We start from the raw sequence: 21,063 nt of genomic DNA, 5'->3' as shown, positions 1-21,063 counted from the left end.
CATCGTTATGACTTCAGCTGTTTTGTTTCAAAAATTATGCCTTAATTCTAAGTTGAATTTCTCGTTGATCAGCTTCCACTATTGCTCCTTGTCCTGCCTTCAAGTGCTTTGAAGAATAGATTGATTCCTTTTCTTCGGGGCAGCCCCTTAGATATTGGAAGACTGCTATTATGTTACTCCTAGTCCTTCTCTTCATAGGACTAGACACACCTAATTCCAGCAACCATTCTTCATGAGTTTTGGCCTCCAGCTCCCCCAATCAACTTTATTGCTTTTGTTTGGTAAGTCATTACAATCTGCCCCTTCTTGAGGTTGATTTTATAATCTGACAGACTTCCATATATTTAAGAATTTACTGAAAAAAGTAACAATAGTATAATAAATAGACACAGAATATCTGATCTTCAGCCAAACCTTCAACAGAGTGCCTTATATTTTTGCTAAGACAATAGTAAAATATGACACTACTTAGATAGAATCACACTTGATTCACTACTGGCTCTACTTAAACTTGGAAGGAATTATTAAGTGGATCACCACAATTCTCTGCCCTGGGTCCTGTGCTTTGCTTTGCTTTTTCTAGATTTGCAGATCATGTAAGATTGAAAGGCTCATATATCAGATGCAAAATATAATGTCCAAAAAAATCAAGACTGGCCTGAGCAGTGGACTTAAATAAATAGAATGGAATTTAACAGGAAAAATGTCAAGTTTCACACATTAAAAGGAAATATGTAAGGTATGTGTGTGAGAGGGAGAGTATGATAGAGTTACTAAAAAGGCAAATATTATTTGGGGGTGCAATAACAAGAACATAGGATCCAGATTACAGGAAGTAATTTTTCCAGTAAATTTTGTCTTGTTCAGATCCCTTTGGAGTATAGTATTGCAGTTCTAGGCACCATAGCTAAAAGGACAGTATCAAATTGGAGTAAATTCAGAAGAAACCAAGCACTGAGAAGAATCTTCAATCTGTGTACAGAAAAGATGCCTAATGAGAGCTATAACTCTTCAAGTTATCTGGTATACCAGAGTGAATAAAGGTATTCTTTGTTGCCTCAGAGAACAAGATCAAAACCATTAAGTTATCACTACAAAGAGAAGGTTCAGAAGAGACATCCTGACTATACACTGTCAATTAGTGGAAACTGCTTGCCACAGATGTGATGAGTTATTCACTAGATGTCTTCAACAGAAGCAGGATAGTCTTTTGTCAGATAAGCTGTACCGGATCTTACACTGAAAGTGAGTTGAACTACATGACTTCTCAGGCCCTTTCCAACTGTATGATTTTATGGGGAAAAAATTATAAAAATAGGGCATATAAATTGAGAAGCATTAAAAAACATTCAAAGAAACTAAGCTAAAAGGTTTCTCTAGAGTTAAGACTTACTTACTTACTAGTCTTACTTACTATACAGTAGGAAGAATTTACCATGCAGCCACACTATTAACACATTTGGACAGTAGGTTTCTGCCTTGAGAGGATTAGTTAATTTGGATGCAGCTACTGAAAATATCAATTTCCCAAATCCAAAGACATTATGATGTCTTTGGGACATTTAGCACAGGATTACAGGTAAGAATCTTAATAAGAAAAAATACTAATATTAATACAGAAGGAATATCCCATTCTCCTTTATTATTACACACATATAACCTTTTTTTTTACTTGTCTTCATATTATTCAACATCTGATGTCCATATCTTACAATTCAGCATCAAGTATTTTGCTTCTCTGGGTGAAGAATGATATTTCTGCACTACTAATATGTTGATCTGCATCTTAGAAAAATAATTAATTACACAGGTATCTGATTACATTGAGCATTGTTTTCCCTGGTCACACTCTTTCTTGTCCAATTGGTGCATAGTTAATCTGAAATGTTTCAAAATCTTTCTCCTCCAGTCTCTACACAAGTAAGAGTGAGGGTAGGCCATAGACGGAGACCAAATCTCACTAATGTCCAGACCTCTATCTGCCAGTGCCCCACAGGAAGAATACCTTCTGCTTAAGAGACTGCTCTTCCCAGAGCAACTCTGGGGAAATGAAGAGTCATGGAAAATTCCTGTAAGTAGAGCATCCAGACTGAACTCTTGAAACACTTTTCCATTAGTGATTGGGAAGAAGTTGGGTGTTAAAAGTCAGTTCAATATACGAAATGCAACAAACGGATTACCCTCCAGTTATCGTTGCGGTCCAATCCTCACCAGATTGATAAATGTTGAGAATTGAAGCAAACATGATTGGAGCATGTCAGCACAACAAGGCAAAGCAGACTAAGAAAGCAATGCCATGTGCTGTAGGTCAGGACTACTTTTTATTGTAACAGCTATTGCAGCTCTGAATGTGCTTTCCCTTTCTCACTTTATATTTGTGAACGGTGGGATGGAGGCTTGTCTAAGATGTTTGCTGTGTTCATCTTATTTCCTTGGCCTGAGCTCCTTGAACTTTTATCATCTCTTCTTCCTGTCCTTCAAAGCTATTCTCTATGCCCTTTACGTACCATCCTGATTTTTGTCCATAGTGCTCAAGATGAAGGAAATTATGGTGAAGAAGGTAGCCTAAGGTGAAGTGTGGCAAATACTGTGGTTTGGAACTATGGTATTTGGGTAGCATTCCCAGAAGGTTGGGAACATTTAACTGTTTGTATAAAGTATTCCTTTATTTAGGTGCAGCAAGGAAGTAAACACATTGCTCTTGCCATATATGATGGCTGAACCAAAGGGGATATTGTCAGTAGAAATGAGAGAGAGAGAGGGAAGGAGGGAGGGAGGGAGAGGGGGGGGAGGGAGGGATCTGAGGCTACCACACACATATCACATACATTCAAAATAAGCAAGTGATTTCTTTGCACCACAATCAAAGTCCACCAAATTCCAGTAAGGAAATTAGCAATTCAATTTAAAGTATAGACTTAAGAGTAAAATATATGCAAAGCAAATAGCACCCCCTATGTCTAAATCCTGATAGCAAATGTTATAAAGTTTATGAGCTGTCAACTAGTGGTAAATTTCCATGCATGACCCACCCATAAGGTCCAATAACTATGTTGGTAAGAAAGTAATTGTACCTATGATATAAACTAAAGATGAATCATTAAGATGATGGCCAAGTCAGTAAATAATGTGATGTGTCACATTTAGTATCCTCATCCCCTTCCCCCGCATTCCTTATGGCTCTCCACAGAATGTCATCTACAGAAGACTTTATTCTAGTATCAGTGAAGATTCTCAATCATCTAGGTAGAGTTGTCTGAAGGTTGTTTGAAGGTTGAATCATTGCAACTGGTTTAATTTTTGTTGTTACAGTAGTTTAAGTGAAGTTTCACTGCAATCCAGGCAGCTTCCTCAGTCAGATCAAGGCAGTTAGGCAGAGAGTTGTTAGAATGTACCAATTTCTGCCACACCAACCTCAATTCTCAATCATCCAGGTAGAGTTGGTACATTGCAATGACTCTCTGCCTAACTGCCTTGCTCTGATTGAGCAAGCTGCCTGGATGGGCAGTGAAACTTCTCTTAAACTAACAACAAAAAATTAATCCAATTGCAATGATTCAACCTTCAAACAACTTCAGACAACCTTCAGACTTTATTCTAGTGTTAGTAAGGCTTTATTTTCTTGTATCATCTAGTAAGACACAAAGGTTAATAGGGAAGTATAAATTATTTATAATGATGTTTGTTGTATATATGCAAGACACAGAAAGTACAGGAATGCCCTACCTTATAACTCTTCACAGCAGTTAGATCACTGAATCAAGGCTCAGTTGATCCATGTATTTTCTACAAATCATGAAACAAAGAAACCTGACTAATCATTTTTAGAATTTATTATTATTTTTATTTATTTGTTAAATTTACTTGCCGCCCATTTCGCTGTGGGGCTCCTCTAGGCAACTTACAACAGTAAAATGGGATGGGGGATGGAAAGATAAAAAATGCAAACATAACAATAGCAAAGCAATGAAACAATAAAAATAAACAATGAAAACACAATAACGTGAATTAAAAGATGGAGGGAGGGAGGGTAGGAAGCATGGAGTGGGGGAATGGGATCAGCTAATTAGTCCAGCAGCCACATCCAGTGTGGTATTTTCTTATTGGGTCCCTAGGCCAAACAGCAGAACCAGGTCTTGAGGTCTTAGCAGGAGGATAGGAGGATGGCGGCAAGCCTTATCTTGCACCAGCACTACAACAGCAAAGACTCGTCTCCTTGATTCTGCCAGTTGGAGTTTCTTGAATGATGGGATCCTCAACAGGCCATCTCTGCTGGCATGAGTAGGGCAGGTCAAGGAGAGCTAAGATGGCTACACTACCATTCTGCCCTTGCCAGAGATCATAAGTGTGACCAGTGGATGATTTGTCCCATAGCTGGGCCTGAAACCTGACTGAAAGCGGTTTAGGAAATCTGTTTCATCCAGGACCTTCCGAAGCTGCTGAACAACTACTTTTTCTATCACATTCCCTAAAAAAGAAAGATGGGAGAATGGACAAAAATTGTCCAGGCAAGAGGAATCATTTTTTTAGGAAAGGGCAAACCAAAAGATGTTGGGAATATCTCCTCTTGCAGTGAGGAATTTATCACTACATGTCCTGGAAACTTTTACCAAACAGGAGGAGCAAGGGTCCTATTGAAAAATGGTTGCATTGATAGCACTGAGGACCTTGTACATTTCCTTAGGCTCAACAGGATCAAACTGTTTCCAGGTCGCTGAGCAAGACCTTTCTCCAGGTATCTCACAAAGACTGCACCACACTTGGATTCCATGAATGTATGGAATACATGTCTCATTTACAGTAAGCATGTGGACTGATCTTTAGCATTCCTGTTTGTTCAGCACAATCCTTGTTATCAGAATGTCCTGAAACACCTGATTTACAATGCTGGCACACTGATCTCTTTTCGATGTTGCTGATTATGCCCTCTCCTTCAAATCACTTGGCATAGTTATTCAAAACTATTTGGGGCAGGCTGTATAAAAGATAGTGTCACTATGTGAAGTGGGCAACTATATAAATGATACATACCCACTGGCTTCACAAAGAACCATATGGGTATTATTTATTATTAAATTTATTTGCCACCCATCTCACCACAGGACTTCTTTTAATTATGCAAGCTCCTTATATAAATCTGTGTCTAGTATTTTTCTGGAAGAGCATTAAACCTGCTTTAAATCATGTGTCTAATGCTCTTTTCAAAGAGTGGCACACTTAAGTTTTAAAAAATGGGAAGATTGATTTACACCTTGAAAGAAAGGTTATCTCAGTTACATATTCCTGTTTTTGTCTCAAATTTGTTAATATACTGTATATTTTTCTACTTTGACCAAAAGAAATGTATGGCTGTGTTTTCCACTATAATGTGAGTGGGAGCAGAGGAGATGCCATTTTACATGCTCCATGAGATTTTTCTAAATGCTGCTGTCCCTTTTAGCACATATCAATTTGGAATATTTGGGAGATAGAACAGAGCCTCCTGTGGTAGTCAGGTCAGAGAAATTTACCCAGAGTTCCCTTTAGCCTGGTTTCTGTGTTCATTCTGTAGTTTTCTTTTTATCTGAAGGAAAATCAGATTAAACCTGAGGGAATCTACAGAGCAGTGACAGTTTGCTTGATACTGATTTCTCTTCCAATGCTGTTTACTATTTTCCAAGCAGAATTGCAGAGTCTTGTATTTTTCCCTTCTCCAATTAGTGGAAGTTTAGGAGTGCACTATATTAGGATCAGAAGAAATGATGAAGAGGGAAGATATGGAGGGTGTGTGTGTTTCATTATTGTATGGCTATGGTTGTAACAAAATGGGAAAATATAATCGTACATTGTTTTAATTCTATTCATGTCTTCTTGAGGTGTATGGAAACACTCATAATTAGGGATGGGAAAGTTGCCTTTTAATTGTTTGAGCAGTTGTGTTAAAAATTATTTCCTTGTCCTTCCATTCTGTATGGGTTCTTTACAACAATTATTGTGCATGGAAAAATCAACTTGTGGATTACTCTCAAGGTGCATATCATGCCTCTAAAAAAGCAAAAATGTAATTTGAGCTACTTCACATTCCACAATCTTTTCTTGAGATAAGGGTGGATAACCTGTATTCTTTATTTAAAAGATCCATATGCTTATTTAAATGCATTTTTAAAAAACGTTTGTATTCAGTTCACTGGAAAAAGACACAATGCTATAAAGGTTTAAGGTGAGCTACAATAGGAATATTAAGAGCTAACGAATATGGACTTATGGAATGCTAGCTCCCCAGATTTTTTATTTTTATCTATATTGCCTTGGGTTTTTCCCCACATACAAAGAAAAATGGCCAAATCAGTCTGTTAAAAGAATAAAATAGCCTTTGATTTGAAAGAATCTTTCTTGCAGTATTGGAAATTGATTATTTCCTTTATATGTGTGTTTGAATGTATAAGTGCATGCTCTTAATTATCTTGTTTAGTCTGTACCAATGTTTGAAACTTTTTTCTGTATCATCTTTCAATAGCAATACTATAAATAAAAAATAGAAGATATTAGAAAACACTAAATTATCAACTAAAAAAAACCCTGATAGTCCAAAATAATTTCTATAACCCTTCCTGGCAGTACTCAGAATGTAGCATTGTCTCTAGTAAATCAAATGAAAGTTGGATTTGTTCTTAAAGTTCATTATTTTTGCAGATCTCAAGTTCTACTTACAAATATCGTAATGAAGAATTCAAGAAACAATTCTCACACCTGCCAGATTTGGAAAGGCTCGTAGTGGGTAAGAAAAATTACATTATTAAGTAGAAAGGCAGTAAAATATAATTGAACTTTCCAATATAAAGTTTAGGTAATGTGACGAAATGAAATAAGGAGGTGGATTCAGGAGGCAAGGGATGCATTCCAGAGGAGTAAGAGAACTCAGTCCAGGTGTTATGTGTGAGAAAAAGAGGGTGAAGGAAGCTTCCTTCCCTCAATAATCATAGATCATATTGTAGATGCACGTAGTAGAATGGTCAGTCTGAACTCTGCTTGGAATAATCACCATGTATCATTCTTAGTTTTGGACCTGACATGTAAATATTTATTAATATGAGCTATAGTTAAAAAGGAAAAGAAAATTTTCCTTTTTTGTGCCTCTGACTCTGTAGAATTGAGGCATGTAACAAGGATATTAGCCCATTTCTTCCCCAGATATGGCAGATGAGCCAATTTTACAAGAAAGAAACAAAATCAATCATTATTAAAAGAAATTAGAAAAAGTCAATTATGTAAATGTCTTATTTATAAATATCATAATTCAGATATTCAAAGTTAAGGAAAACACCCTTTCAGGTCTGATTAATTTACAGAGAGGCAACAACTTGTTAACTTAGAAGTACACACAGAATTTAAAATAATATGTAATGCTATTCAAAGACCACAGGATGGTGCTAGTCTGTTACAAACTGCTTATTGTTTGATTTCGTATTTTACAGAATTATAGTTTTATCAAGGAAAATATTAGTCTGTAAAGCTATATTCATTAACATAATTCAAAATATAATCCTCTGTATTCTATCCCCCAATTTATATAGAGATAGAAGACAAAAGTCCATAAAAGATTAACTAGTGTGGATGTATCAAAATAAATCAAATGACTAATTGTAGATTCCTAACCAAATCTTTTTATATTTCTTTAAAAATACTGTATATACTCGAGTATAAGCCTAGTTTTTCAGCCCAATTTTGTGCTGAAAAAATCCTCGCTTATACTCGAGTCAGATTCTCTGAAAAAAAAGGTGTGGAGCCGCGCCTCCGGCGGCAGCGACTCCCAACAGCCCCAGCCGGAAGGGAAAGGCAAAAGCGCTTTGCCTTTCCCTTCCCGAGCCGGCGGGACTGGGGCGCGCCGGCGTAGTGACTCCTGACTCAGGGGGCCTCCGAGGAGGGAAGAGAGTGACTCCTGCCTCCCGCTGTCATCATCATCTTCTTCTTTTGGGTTAGTGAATCAATTAAACCTTTCATGATAGTGAGATCGTTTCCCAAATTAATTATTTTTATTTTTGAAATTTACCAGTAGCTGCTGCATTTCCCACCTCGGCTTATACTCGAGTCAATAAGTTTTCCCAGTTTTTGTGTAAAATTAGGTGCCTCGGCTTATATTCGGTCGACTTATACTCGAGTATATACGGTAACTCTTGAAAGAGTTGTATCCCTGGTTCTGCTGTTCCTAGTTTTCCCTTCCTCACTACAAATGCCAGTCAGCTAATTCTAAGGCTGTGGAGAAATGAATTCCATGATGTCCAGCCTTGGGTTCAGAGTTTCTCTTGTTTTTAAATCAAAAACAAACCCCAACAATTTGAATTCCTTTTGTTAAAAAGACTCATGGAATCTGACTATAAACATGATTTAAAGCATATCGCTCTCCCTACTGATGATGACAATTCTCTATTTGAGATAAGTGAATGTGTTTTGAGAATGTATGCAGTCTACCAGATACAGCAGACAGTCTGGAGTGTTGTGAATCGGAACTAGTTTCACAAGCAAGCTCATTAGCCATTTATCATGTAATGCAGAGTCTGAGGTTATTGCTGGTGATTTTTTTTTAAAGAGAGAAATATACTCTGAAATTCCTTAGCACTTGTAAATATTTATTTTCATTTTTAAGAGTATTTCCAAGAAGGCTGTGAGCTCAATCCTAGGTAGAGGTTAATATTTGGTATAGACTCTTACTCGAGCAGGGAGTTGGACTAGATGACCTCCAAGGTCCCTTCCAACTCTGTTATTCTAAGTTCTAAGAACAAAAAGAACTGTGGCCATTTTAGAAACAAGAAGAAAAACTTAGGATTCCCTGAAGTCAGTCCTTCCTCTTAACACTTGTATAATGATCAGAAGTAATTTCTTTTTTGATAAACTCTTGCAGCACAGAAAGAATATGAAACCTGTGTAGCTCCCAGGTAAAAGGAGACAGGAGTTATGATTCTGGATCCACAACTTGTTAAAATCCTGACTCTGAATTTTAAAACTCACAATAGGCTTGATGTCCTGTTTTACTTATAACCGTAACTATGCCAAATATAATGTCAGAAAACTTCCTTTTATAGCTGATATTTTTTAACTAGCAATATTAACACAGATGGATTAACATGCCACTTTAGAACTTTTAAAATATGGAAGCCAAACACAGATTCTACCTACCACAAGAGATACATATATACATATACACACTTTCATCATGGGTTAAAGACATTGTGCAACATGTACAAAACAAATAGGAGGCAGTAACCACAAAGAAATTAAAGATATGAGATAAGAAAAGAGAAGTACATCTTATTTATACCAACACTATTCATTATACTTTTCCATATCTTTCCATCCTTGAAAACCACCGTACCTATACATTGCTTTCATTTGTTTTCACATGGTTTACTCATATTTGTATTCAACCACTTTTTTTCAGGGCAAATTCATTCTAGAGTCTTTCTCTTTTTGTTTTACACAGCAACTCATTCCCATTACATTCCCAGCAACGTAGGCCAATATTTTCCTTTAATGCTGTTTCTACCAACATTTGCATTTTTCCATCTTTAATAAATATTCCCAGAAACATGCATTCATTTATTTGCTTGGTTTTTCACTATTTATATATAATTTGCAGTTACCCATTCCATTTCCCTGTCAAACACAACTACGTTGGTTTTTGATAGATTTATGCTCCTAACCACATGATATAATCATGACTGCAGATCATTCCAAATCTCAATCAGCATGATGTTTTTGCATTCAAAAGTCTGTATACACTCATGTTCCCAGCCACTACATCTGCAACCATTTCATACAAATATTGTAATTAAATTATGTAAGCAAGTGTGCATCTTTGTCTTACTCTGTGTATTTTTAATCCTTTGGCTTTATCCATTGAATCGTGTTTTACAGTACTAATTTTCTTAAACAATAAGCAAGAATTTAGAAGCTGAAAGTTGTAATTTAAAACTCTTTTTCTTAATATTTATAGGTATTTTCTAATATAGCGGAGAAAAGGTGCTTGAAATTGATGTAATTGTTAAATTTAGGGAGCTTTCTTGAGGGTTAATTTAATTCTTAAGCTTAGTTTATTGCTTTTGATAATAATTTAGACGCACTTATCTAAGAGTGCCATAGCTTATAGAAGGTGAGAAAATTAAATTCATTAACAAACTTAGGAAGGAGTGAGAAGTTTAAGTGAAGCCACCTTTTTGGAATAATTAGAGTCAATTATAGTATACACCACAACATTTGCTGTAAAAAAATCTAGTTTCTCCTGAACTTAGTTACGAGAGAGAAGATTGCAAATTATAATAATGTCCAATGAGTTCACAGCCATTATAGGCTCTCCATTCAAAATTAGTTTTGTCCCTAGGCAATCTTGACTTTAAGCTAACATCAAGGTATGTTTTAAGATGCATGTAAAAATCAGGGATCTATATTTGAAGCTGTTTAAAACAAAATGTATAGGCAATGTACGAAAATATTCAACAAATAAATAATGAATAAAAATAATTATTGATGAACTTAATTAAGTGTTTGGTTACACTTTTAAAATGTTATAAAAATTTAATGTTTTTCTTTAGATTATGCCTGTGCCCTCCAAAAAGATATCCTCCTTCAAGGACGCTTATATCTCTCTGAAAACTGGATCTGTTTCTACAGTAACATCTTCAGATGGGAGACTATGGTAAGGCCTGTGTACTTTAAGAAATGTGTGTGTCCAAAATACATTGTGTATATTTTTATGTACACATAAATACTTATACACATTCATACATATCAGAGGTGGTGTTCAGCAGGTTCTGACCAGTTCTGGAGAACCTATTGCTGACTGGAGATTTTACAGTATCCTTCCCCTGCCACGCCCACCAAGCCACGCCCACAGAACCGGTAGTAAAAAAAAATTGAATCCCACTGATACATATGTACAGAGAGTATTGGTACAGGTAGTATATTTTCACACTAAGAATTTTAAGTTTACATTTTTATGATAGGTTTTCTATCTTAGTTTGTACAGTTTTCATAAGAAAAAAAAAGAAACACAATCTGTTTAGGCTGTTTTAACTCTACTCTTCCAATTTGTTTAAAGGAAGGGTTTTGATTTGAATAGTAATGCTGAATTAGATGAAAACATGTGAAAACCTTTGCTTTAATTATAGTCATTTTAGTATTTTGTTTCTGTAGTTTCAGCATTAGCTTTTAGATGCCTTATTTTATGTGTATTTCAAACTTCAGATTTCTATCGCTTTGAAGGACATAACCTTCATGACAAAAGAGAAAACAGCTCGGCTTATTCCAAATGCTATCCAAATTGCTACAGAAGGGGAGAAGGTACAGTATTCTTACTTGTATCTCTGTTTAATGGAGACATTTTTCCTTCCTTCCTTCCTCCCTCTCTCCTTCCCTCCCTCCCTTCTGATACAAAGCCAGTCTTTCTTGTTAGTTAGCTTTCCTACTGAGTATGTGTATGCATATGCCTTCAAGTTAGTGTTGATTCCTAGTGACTGCCTAGACTAGTCAGAGAAGTTTTCTTACAATATTTTCAGCTTGCTATTGTCTCCTTCTTTGGGATGAATGGCCCAAGGTAACCAGCTGTCTTTGTGCCTAAGGCTGAACTAGAATCATGGTCTCCTGGGTTCTAGCCTGGTGACTTAACCACTATACCAAATTATCTTTTTCTTCTCAAATTCTCCAAAATTATAGGTCTACAAGTTCCCATTACTGTAATTTGGCCATTACAGGTAGTGCCTGAGTTATTACCACAATTGAACGAAACCTTTCTGTTGCTAAGTGACACTGTTGTTAACTGAATTTTGCTCCATTTTACCACTTTTCTTGCCACAGTTGATAAGTGAATCACTGCAATTGTTAAGTCAGTAGCATGGTGATTAAGTGAATCTGGCTTCCCCATTGACTTTGCTTGTCAGAAGGTCTCAAAATAGCATGATCCCAGGACATCGTAACCATCATAAATGAGAGCCAGTTGCCAAGCATCTGAATTTTGATCACATGACTATGGGGATGCTGCAACAGTCATAAGTGTGAAAAATGGCCATAAGTCACTTTTTTAGTTTGTAACCATTGTAACTTTGAACAGTCACTAAATGAACTGCTGTAAGTTGAGAACCACCTGTACTATGTGTCTGATGAAGGATGTTCGAGTCTGTAGTCTGGAGAAGACTGTCCCAAACTAAACTAAAGAAAACCAGTTTGGTGTGGGGTTAAGATGCTGTTAAGAAAGCAGGAGACAGTGAATGCAAGTCCTGAATTGGGCATGAAAGTCAGCTGGGTGATCTTGGGCCAGTCACTCTCTCTCAGCTCAACCCATCTAAGAGGGTTGCTGCTTTGGGGAAAGGAGGAGGAAGAAGGATAAAGTAATGTTTGGGAATGTATGAGTGCCTACTTTGTGTTGAGGCACTTCCTGTCTCAATCAGGAATGCATCTAGCACCCAGAGCCATTTCCCCCAGCATGCGAGAGGTCGCCTGGAAGAGCCCCACTGTGCATGCGCACGCATGCCACCGCATGAGAGCTGATTGTTGGGCAAAAACGCATGGTGCACAAGGGGGGAATTGCGTGCAGATGCGCGCTGCACAAGAGGGGACGTGCGTGCATGCATGGGGCGTGGGGGGCAGCACATTCTGGGTGCTGGCATGCGAGCATGCGCAAGCGAGCGCACGTGCAATTATTGGCACGGGGGCCAAAAAAGGTTGGCCACCACTGATCTAGGCTTTTAGAATATGTGAATGGACATGTGCATGTAAGAGCTAAAAATGCTTTATTATGTTGCACCTGGAAAGGAAAGTTTTGAATTTTAAAATATTATTATTTAGCATTGCTGGACAATGGCGGCAAATAAATTAATAAATAATGATAGTAATAATTTGCTAATCACATTAGAACTTGACTATATCTCTATCTATCTATCTATCTATCTATCTATCTATCTATCTATCTATCTATCTATCTATCTATCTATCTATCTACTATGTCTGTCTGTCTGTCTGTCTGTCTGTCCGTCTGTCTATCTATCTATCTATCTATCTACTATATCTATCTATTCTGTCTATCTATTCTGTCTGTCTATCTCTATAAAAGACTATATATCTTTTATATACCCATTTGGATCTCATGAACCTATTAAGTTTATTGAGACTTACTTGTATGGTAGTGTGAATATAAATTTGGAGCATACCCATTTGCTTGGGAGTAAATACCCTGTAGCTATAAAGGCAAACAAACAGATTGAATAAATAATAGTAAGCTTGACTGAACTTAATGAAACTTTTATCTAAGAAAATATGTATAGGATGATAAATGGCTGAAGACTGTATAATTTAATCCTTCTTAAGAAATTTCTAAAAATCATTTGCCTCTGTCTTAATATATTTTTATTTGAAATAGGGTTGACTGACTTGTAGATTACTTTCAATAATTTTCATGCAAATTAACATTTTGTTCTGCAGTTTTTCTTCACTTCCTTCAGTGCTAGAGACCGAACCTACCTCAACATATTTAGATTATGGCAAAATGCATTGTTGGAGAAGGTAAGTTCTTATATAGCTGGGAAATATCTGAGGTCTTGACTTATTTTGGATGCTGTAATCTAACAGTACCAATACCAGTAATACAGTACCAGTAAGATATCTTTGAAACTGTTGCCTTACCATTTGTATTTATACAATGGTAATTTGCCTTGATATTTCACAGCTTTTTTTTAAAGATTTTTTTTCTTACATAATAATTATTTTAAAATTGAAACTCTATAATCTATGCATAAATATGAGCAGTAGGGATTGTAGACTTGGTGTACTTTAGAAATAAATGGATTTGGCCTGAGTATTTATTTAAAAAATATTTTGAGTTAGACATAATGCCCAAAATTAAAATCTCTCTAATCATGGCATAAGATAGAAATGGCAGGATGATGACTAGCACTTTAAATTTCCACATATTTTTTATTTATTCACAAATTAACATCTGACAAAACAAGGGCAAATGAAATTTATTTTAAAAATATTGGACATCTGTTTGAGAATTTTCCTTGCTTTGATGTGTTTTAGTATGAAAACTTTGAACCTTATCTTGATTAAGTTCTACAAGGAATAATCTATGTTCAAGAAAAGGGAAAGAATGATGTCTAATTTGTGTGGCTTTGTATATGTTTACATATATCTATCATATATATATATATATATATATATATATATATATATATATATATATATATATATATATATTTTTTTGGCTTAAGTTTTCGGTACTTTCCCGCATGTATGGCATTCAGCTTTGTTCAGGTATTTTCCCATGTCATTGTAGTTATGCTTTTATTTTTATAGTATAGCTTTGTATTTCCGATTATAGTGTGCTTTTAAAGTTGTAGCAATGTTTCGGCAGAATCTCATCCGCCATCATCAGGCTTCTTTCTGTATTGTGTTCGTTTGTGAGTCAGACTTTCACAGCCGTTTCTGTTTTAAATTTGGTGCTAGCCATCTGCTGTGCCAGAATGGTTTTTTCTTCATCCTGATTGGTTGGGAGTCTTGGTCTGTGTTTATTGGTCTTGGAGTTTGCTGTGTTCTGCTTGATTGGTGTTTCTAATATCTTCTGTCTGTTTTGTAGCTTTTTTTTTTGTCTTGATTGGCTGGCAACATTGTGTTTCCTGTATTGGAGGCTTTTACGGACAGCTATCATTTGTTAGGAAGCTAAGTTTCATCTGGGTGCCTGGTTGGGGTGTGTTTGAGCTGGAGGTATCAGGGGGAATCTATTTGTGCCCAGGTGTTTGCCTGGCTTGTGGTGTGGAGATTTTTTTGTTTGAGAGTGCAGGCTTCCAGATAATTGACAGTCTGGTGGAGTCATCTCTTCTATTCATGCTTTCAGGTCTTTTTTCAATCTCTATGGCTTCTCTGATAATTCTGTAGCTGGGGTTTTCTATAGTGGCTAGGGTTTTGGTGCCATTGAAGTTGATGCTATGACCTGTGGCTTTCATGTGTTGGACTAGTGAGGAAGTGTGTTCCAGCTTTTTTACTGCATTTTTTTTACTGCATTTTTATGTTCATCTAGGCGGGTACTTATTCTTCTATTGGTCTGTCCAATGTATGTGGCTGGGCATGATGCACAGGGGACTTCGTATATGCTTTGGTTTTCCAGGTCAATTTTATCTTTGGGGTTTCTTAGGATGGCTGCTATTTTTCTGTCTGTTTTGAAGGCAGTCTTGATGTGATGCCTGTGTAGTATCTTACTGATTTTGTCTGTAGTACCTCTTATGTAGGGCAGGACAGACCTATGGAACAGCTGTCCTGCCCTACATAAGAGGTACTACAGACAAAATCAGAGTGTCTGGAAAGATGGTATTGAATGCTAAACTGAAGTCTACAAAGAGGACCCTTGCGTAGGTATTTGGAGATTCAAGGTGTTGTAGGATGTAATGCAGAGCCATGTTAACAGCATCATCTATCGATCTATTTGCTTGGTATGCAAACTGCATGGGATCTAACAGCGGATCCGTGATGGTTTTCAGGTGGGACAGCACAAGCCTTTCAAAGATTTGCATAACTACAGATGTTAGAGCAACTGGTCTGTAGTCATTCAGTTCCTTGATGGAGGGCTTCTTTGGCACTGGGATGATGGTAGAACGTTTGAAGCAGGAAGGAACATAGCACATTTCTAGTGATCTATTGAAGATTCGGGTGAAGATGGGGCCCAATTGGTCAGCACAGACTTTTAAGCAAGAAGGTTATCTTGTCTGGCCCTGGTGCTTTTCCTGGCTTCTGTCTGTGTAATAGATCTTGCACTTCTTTTTCTGTGATCACCAGAGGTTGTAAGCCCAAACGATTGGGGCCAGTTGTAGGAGGCTTGGCTGTTGTTGATGTGTTTGAGATGTGGGTTGTAGAGATAGGTGGCTGTAGTTTCTTTTCAAACGTGCAGTAAAACACATTCAGGTCATCTGTTGGTTGTTGATTTCCTTCTGCCTGGGAAGGAGGTTTGCTGAAGCCAGTGATGTTTTTAAGAGTTTTCCACATGTTTGCTGGTTCATTTGTTGAGAACTGATTCTTTAACTTTTCAGAGTAGCTTCTTTTTGCTGCTCTGATCTCTCTTGTTAATATGTTTCTGGCCTGGTTGTATATTCTGTCACCTTTTCTGTAGGCTTCCTCTTTGGAACGATGTAGCTGCTTAAGTTTAGCTGTGAACCAAGGTTTATTGTTACTATATATTTGCAGGTTCCTTGTTGGTACACATAAGTCTTTGCAGAAGCTAACATATGATGTTACAGTATCTGTGAGCTCATCTAGGTCTGCAGAGGCATCTTCAAAAACATTGTTTTTAAAACAGTGCTTTTAGCAGGAGAAATTCCAAAATCACTCATCAAAAAACAAGCAGTTTTTCTATGCCTTCCCTGCTTGCATCCTTAGGCTAATTTTTCACCTGATCCTAAACTTCTAATTCAGAAATATTGCATGGCCTTGCTTCCATCAGATGTATTATTTCAACCTACAATTATGAGCGAAGAGCTTATTCTGGGTTAGCTGAGATACAACTTCAAAAGAAGTAATGGATGGGGCCAGATCAAAACACAACATGTATTTATATCTATCTATAATTAAAGTTAAATATAGTTACTATAGTTACTTTTGTTATATTTTAATAACATTCCTCTTCTGTCATATTAACAATTGCAATTAAGCAAGGTAGTTCTCAACTTACAACAGTTCATTTAGTGACTGTTCAAATTTACAACGGCACAGAAAAAAGTTACTTATGACTGTTTTTCACACTTAAGACCATTGCTGCATCCATATATTTACATGATCAAAATTCATGTTTGACAACTGGTTCATATTTATGACAGTTGCAGCATCCTGAGATCATGTGATTACCTTTGGTGACCTCCTGAGAAGCAAAGTCAATGGGGAAGTCAGATTCATTTACTGACTTAACAACTGCAGTGATTCACTTAACAATTGTGGCAAGAAAGGTTGTAATATGAGGTAAAATTCACTTAACAACTGTCTCACTTATCAACAGAAATTTGGGCTCAATTGTGGTTATGAGTCGAGGACTACACGTAACACATTTTGAGACCCAAACGTTGGAGGATGGACTGCATTTTTCAGATAGTGTTCTGTGTATAGAAGATTACAAGTTTGAAATATTGCTGACTTAAAAACTACATAGTAGTAAAATAATGTTAATGTACCATTTCCCTAAATAAACCTTTATGTATGCAGGGTTTTCCCAATTCAGAAAAGATTTTAAAAACATTATCTCCAAGTAGTTCTTAAAACTGGGGAAATGGGAATTATCCCCAAAGGGGTTATTTGGGCATATCCTAGGCAGTTACCAAGCAATATTTATACCTTGTATGTGAGTTGAGGATCTAGTTCAGTTGAGAATTTAGTTCTAATCAGATTAATTTACTAACTTAACTGCAATGATTCACTTAAGAACCGTGGCAAGAAAGGTTGTAGTTTGGGATTACCACTACCAAGATGCTTAGGTAAAACAACAGTCTGCTTTGAGCGAGAGTGGGTGGAGAAATAATGACATTATTCCTGACCAAGAAAAAGAGTAATTGAGTCAAATCCTGTCAAGAACTGTGTTACTCTTATTCAGAACTGATGTAGTCCTATGGTTAGAACGATACTTTTTAAATTATGTAATCCAGTTTTTATTTGAAAGCAAATTTTATTTAATGAGTCCTTAGTTTCTGGGTAAATTTGGGTGGTGCTTGTAGACTGCAGTCCAATGTACACATACTATCTATACAATGGGCTTACCTTTGAACTTGATAGAAATTACGTTTAAGTAAGTGTACATTGGATTCTACTCAAAAAGTTTTATCATTTTTGGACATCTACCATTCAAGCAATCGGCTGCATGTTTGTTGTTGCTGAAGTCTGGAGTAAATAGGCAGCCATTCTACTTGAATGTATCATTTATATTCAGGGGTGAGAGAGTGAAAGAGAAAATGAAAGGGACTACCATTTCCTTATTAAAATAAATAAATTAAAGTGGTGTATTCGTTGATGAAGAATGGAAGCATTAAAACAGTTTGCTATAGGAGCCTATTATCTAAGATTGCAACTTCATATTGATTCATGTTAAGATTAGGATTAAGGCTATACAAACAAGCACAAGGAACAGCATCAATGTCATTTGCTTTGAAGAAATGATGTCATTAACTCTCGAGGTATTTTCTTTTGAAATGACTAGAATTTAAAATGCATTATGCATTCGAATTCTGAAAGATAACAATGCAGCTTTTTCTTTTTTTAAAATGTCATTATTATAGTGGTTGGTTATATTTGGAAAATAATAGGTTACATAGTAAGAAAGATGGAATTGCATAAATAATTACGAACTCTTGTGTGGTGTTGTATACACCCAACCTATAATATTTTTATATTATAAGATTTTCATATTTCAAAAAATAGGAAAAGAAAAAGTTAAATAAATTTCAGATTCAAATGTTTCCAGGTAATTAATAATCTTTTAAGGTGGGTAGGTTTATAACAAACTTGCTTGAAAACACATACATTCCTCCCACAAAGGTTTCTAAAAGTGAAACTAACTATCTAAAGGTAAAACTAACAAAACAAAAAAAACTAAGCCAATGTGGTCTTAGGGCGCATCCACAAAGGAATCATATTAAGGTCACATGAAGTGTTAGTACCACTTTATACTGCTTTGGTAAGACCAAACTTGAAATACTGCATCCAGTTTTTTTCACCACAATATAAAACAGATGTTGAGACTGTAGAAAGAAAGCAAAGAAGGTCAACAAAACAATTAGGAGACTGGAGGCTAAAACATGCAAAGTCCAGCTATAGGACCTGGGTATGTCTAGTCTAGCGAAAAGAAGGATTAGGGTAATATAATAGCAGTCTTTGAGGAGCTGTCACAGGGAAGAGGGGGTCAGCCTATTCTCCATAACACCTGACCACAAGACAAGAAGTAACAGATGGAAATTTATCAAGGAGAGATCCAATCTAGAACTAAGGAGAAATTTCCTAAGGTGAGAATAATTAGTCAGTAGAATGACTTACCTTCAGAAGTTGTGGGTGCTCCATCATTGGACTTTTTAAGAAGAGATTAGACAGCCATTTGTCTGCAATGGTATAGCGCAGTGGTGGCTAACCTTGTTGGGCTTCTGTGCCGAAAATTGCACTTGCACACTCGCATACCAGCACCAAGAAGGCAATGCATGCTGCCCCCCCACACCCCCTGTGCATGTGCACGTGACCCCCCATACGTGCCACACATCTCTGCGCATGTGCATGAGACCCCCCACGTCTCTGAGAATGCATGTGCATCTCCTGCACACCCGCACCCCCACATATGCGCACCAGATATCTGACAGTCAGCTGTCGGGTGGGGGGGGGCATGCACATGCACAGTGGGGCTCTTCCAGGCGACCTCTCACATGCTGGCAGAAGTAGCTCTGCATACTGCGTACCACTTCCGGCACGCGTGCCATAGGTTCGCCATCACGGGTATAGGGTCTCCTGCTTGGGCAGGGGCTTGGACTAGAAAACATTCAAAATTCCTTCCAACTCTGTTATTCTGTTAAATATGCTGCATACAGTTTCATATTTCAGAGTTAGCAGTTTTCTGGAAGAAAATACTTCTGAAGCAAATGTTATCAAGTGTAGAATATAAACACATATTTAAAATAATGTTTAATAAACAATCAACAATATACATCAATCCATGGGAAAAAATGTAAAGGTGGGGGACAGACACATCCAATGGCATGTTATTACTGCTGATCACTTTCAGGGGAAAACTCAAGGTGCTTGTTTTTCCAGAGGTGTGGGACTGGTATCTATGTGCATCATGGCAAAAGAGCTAAAGAGAAATCTGATAAGGAGGCAACTTGGAATGTAGATTGGGTTCTTCTCTTGGTCAATTTTGAGTGGGATTATTAGCAACATTATGAAGCACATTATGAACAACATGAAGCTTTTAAATCGCTCCCAGGAGATGCTGTAATAACTTAATGCAGTTCTTAGGAGAGGAGCAGAAGAGAAATTTCCCTCTACATCACTTCAATCTTATACATATTCTGGCAATCTGTGCAAGAGACAGAAAAAAGCCTCAGCTGACAGATCTTTAGAAATTTCAATCTGTGTGCTTCACAGACTGTAGATTTGTTTCCTTGATGGGAGGAGCTGAAACTGGGCTGGTACAAGGAACAACTTACAGAATTAAAATCAGACCTGCCCACTTTTTAACAGCTTTCTGAGTGCCAGGAGTAGACAAATGCAACACTTTTCTCTTAAAATGGAGTTTTGTTTTGATTGTTTTAAAGTGGTACCTCTATAGTTTTTGCCATTATTTGATAGAAACTTCTGTGCAGGCAAGGTAAGTTTAGATTAGATTTTGCCTACCTTGCCGGTTTCTTGAGGAGGAGGCATTCTGACACTTCAGGAAGTGCTGATTTTCAGTGACGGAAAGTTGCTTCAACCCTGAAGTTGCCTTTGTTAACTTTGTCCTGATGATTTGTCCAGTTTCCTGAGTATCACAGTGAAGTTCACTGTGCTTTAGTATTGCAAATCTATGAATGTGATATTTTTGCATGCAGAGGAGTGCAGTTAAATGAATCTGGAAGGAAAAAAGGATCTCTGGCTTACAGGAGAAAACTGTTGCTCTAAATCCATAGTCTCTTTAGACTCAATAGATTTTTTTCTATTAGAGTTACATTTTCTTATTCTTAAGTAAGAAGAATATCGTTGTTATTTGTGTTTAGCAAAAATATTTGCATGGCTTAATCAAGTTTATCTAATACTTTACTAGCATAGCTATGTTTGTATATTAATTATGGTTGCTTTTAACTTTGTTTTTTATGGACATTTAATATGTTTTTGGTTTTAGGGATTGTGCAAATCCAGAAAGTGATTAGGTAAATAATTAGGATAAGCAAATTGTACGAACACAGCCATAGTGTTTCAATGGGTAGGATTGGCACAATGATATGGGTTGCCTTTGAGCAAGCACTGATACTGCTTTTTTATAACTAGGAAATCATATAAAGATGGCCATAATCTAATAGATGCTTAGAATGCGGAAAGCTCTAGATTCAGTTC

The 21,063-nt window shown here is 36.7% G+C and overlaps 1 protein-coding gene across 3 annotated transcripts in view; it reads left to right on the top strand.

Moving 5' to 3' along the window:
• GRAMD1C (GRAM domain containing 1C) overlaps nt 1–21,063 on the top strand; it is a 63,341-nt gene that overhangs the window by 13,370 nt on the left and 28,908 nt on the right. For 2 of the 3 annotated variants that reach the window (XM_026681806.2, XM_087966411.1), the window contains 4 exons: nt 6,673–6,757; nt 10,566–10,669; nt 11,218–11,313; nt 13,447–13,527. In XM_026681806.2, the coding sequence (XP_026537591.2) occupies nt 6,673–6,757; nt 10,566–10,669; nt 11,218–11,313; nt 13,447–13,527 (366 nt within the window). Of the gene's footprint in view, nt 1–1,909; nt 2,072–6,672; nt 6,758–10,565; nt 10,670–11,217; nt 11,314–13,446; nt 13,528–21,063 lie in introns of all 3 variants that reach the window. The other variant, XM_087966410.1, reaches the window with a different exon arrangement.

This window comes from Notechis scutatus, chromosome 5 (genome assembly GCF_049901735.1).
Source record: "Notechis scutatus isolate UNSWTSFEM ecotype Mainland chromosome 5, rNotScu1.2, whole genome shotgun sequence".
NCBI lineage: Eukaryota > Metazoa > Chordata > Lepidosauria > Squamata > Elapidae > Notechis > Notechis scutatus.
The sequence above is the reverse complement of the archived record's forward strand: the minus strand, read 5'-3'. Positions and strand labels throughout refer to the sequence as shown.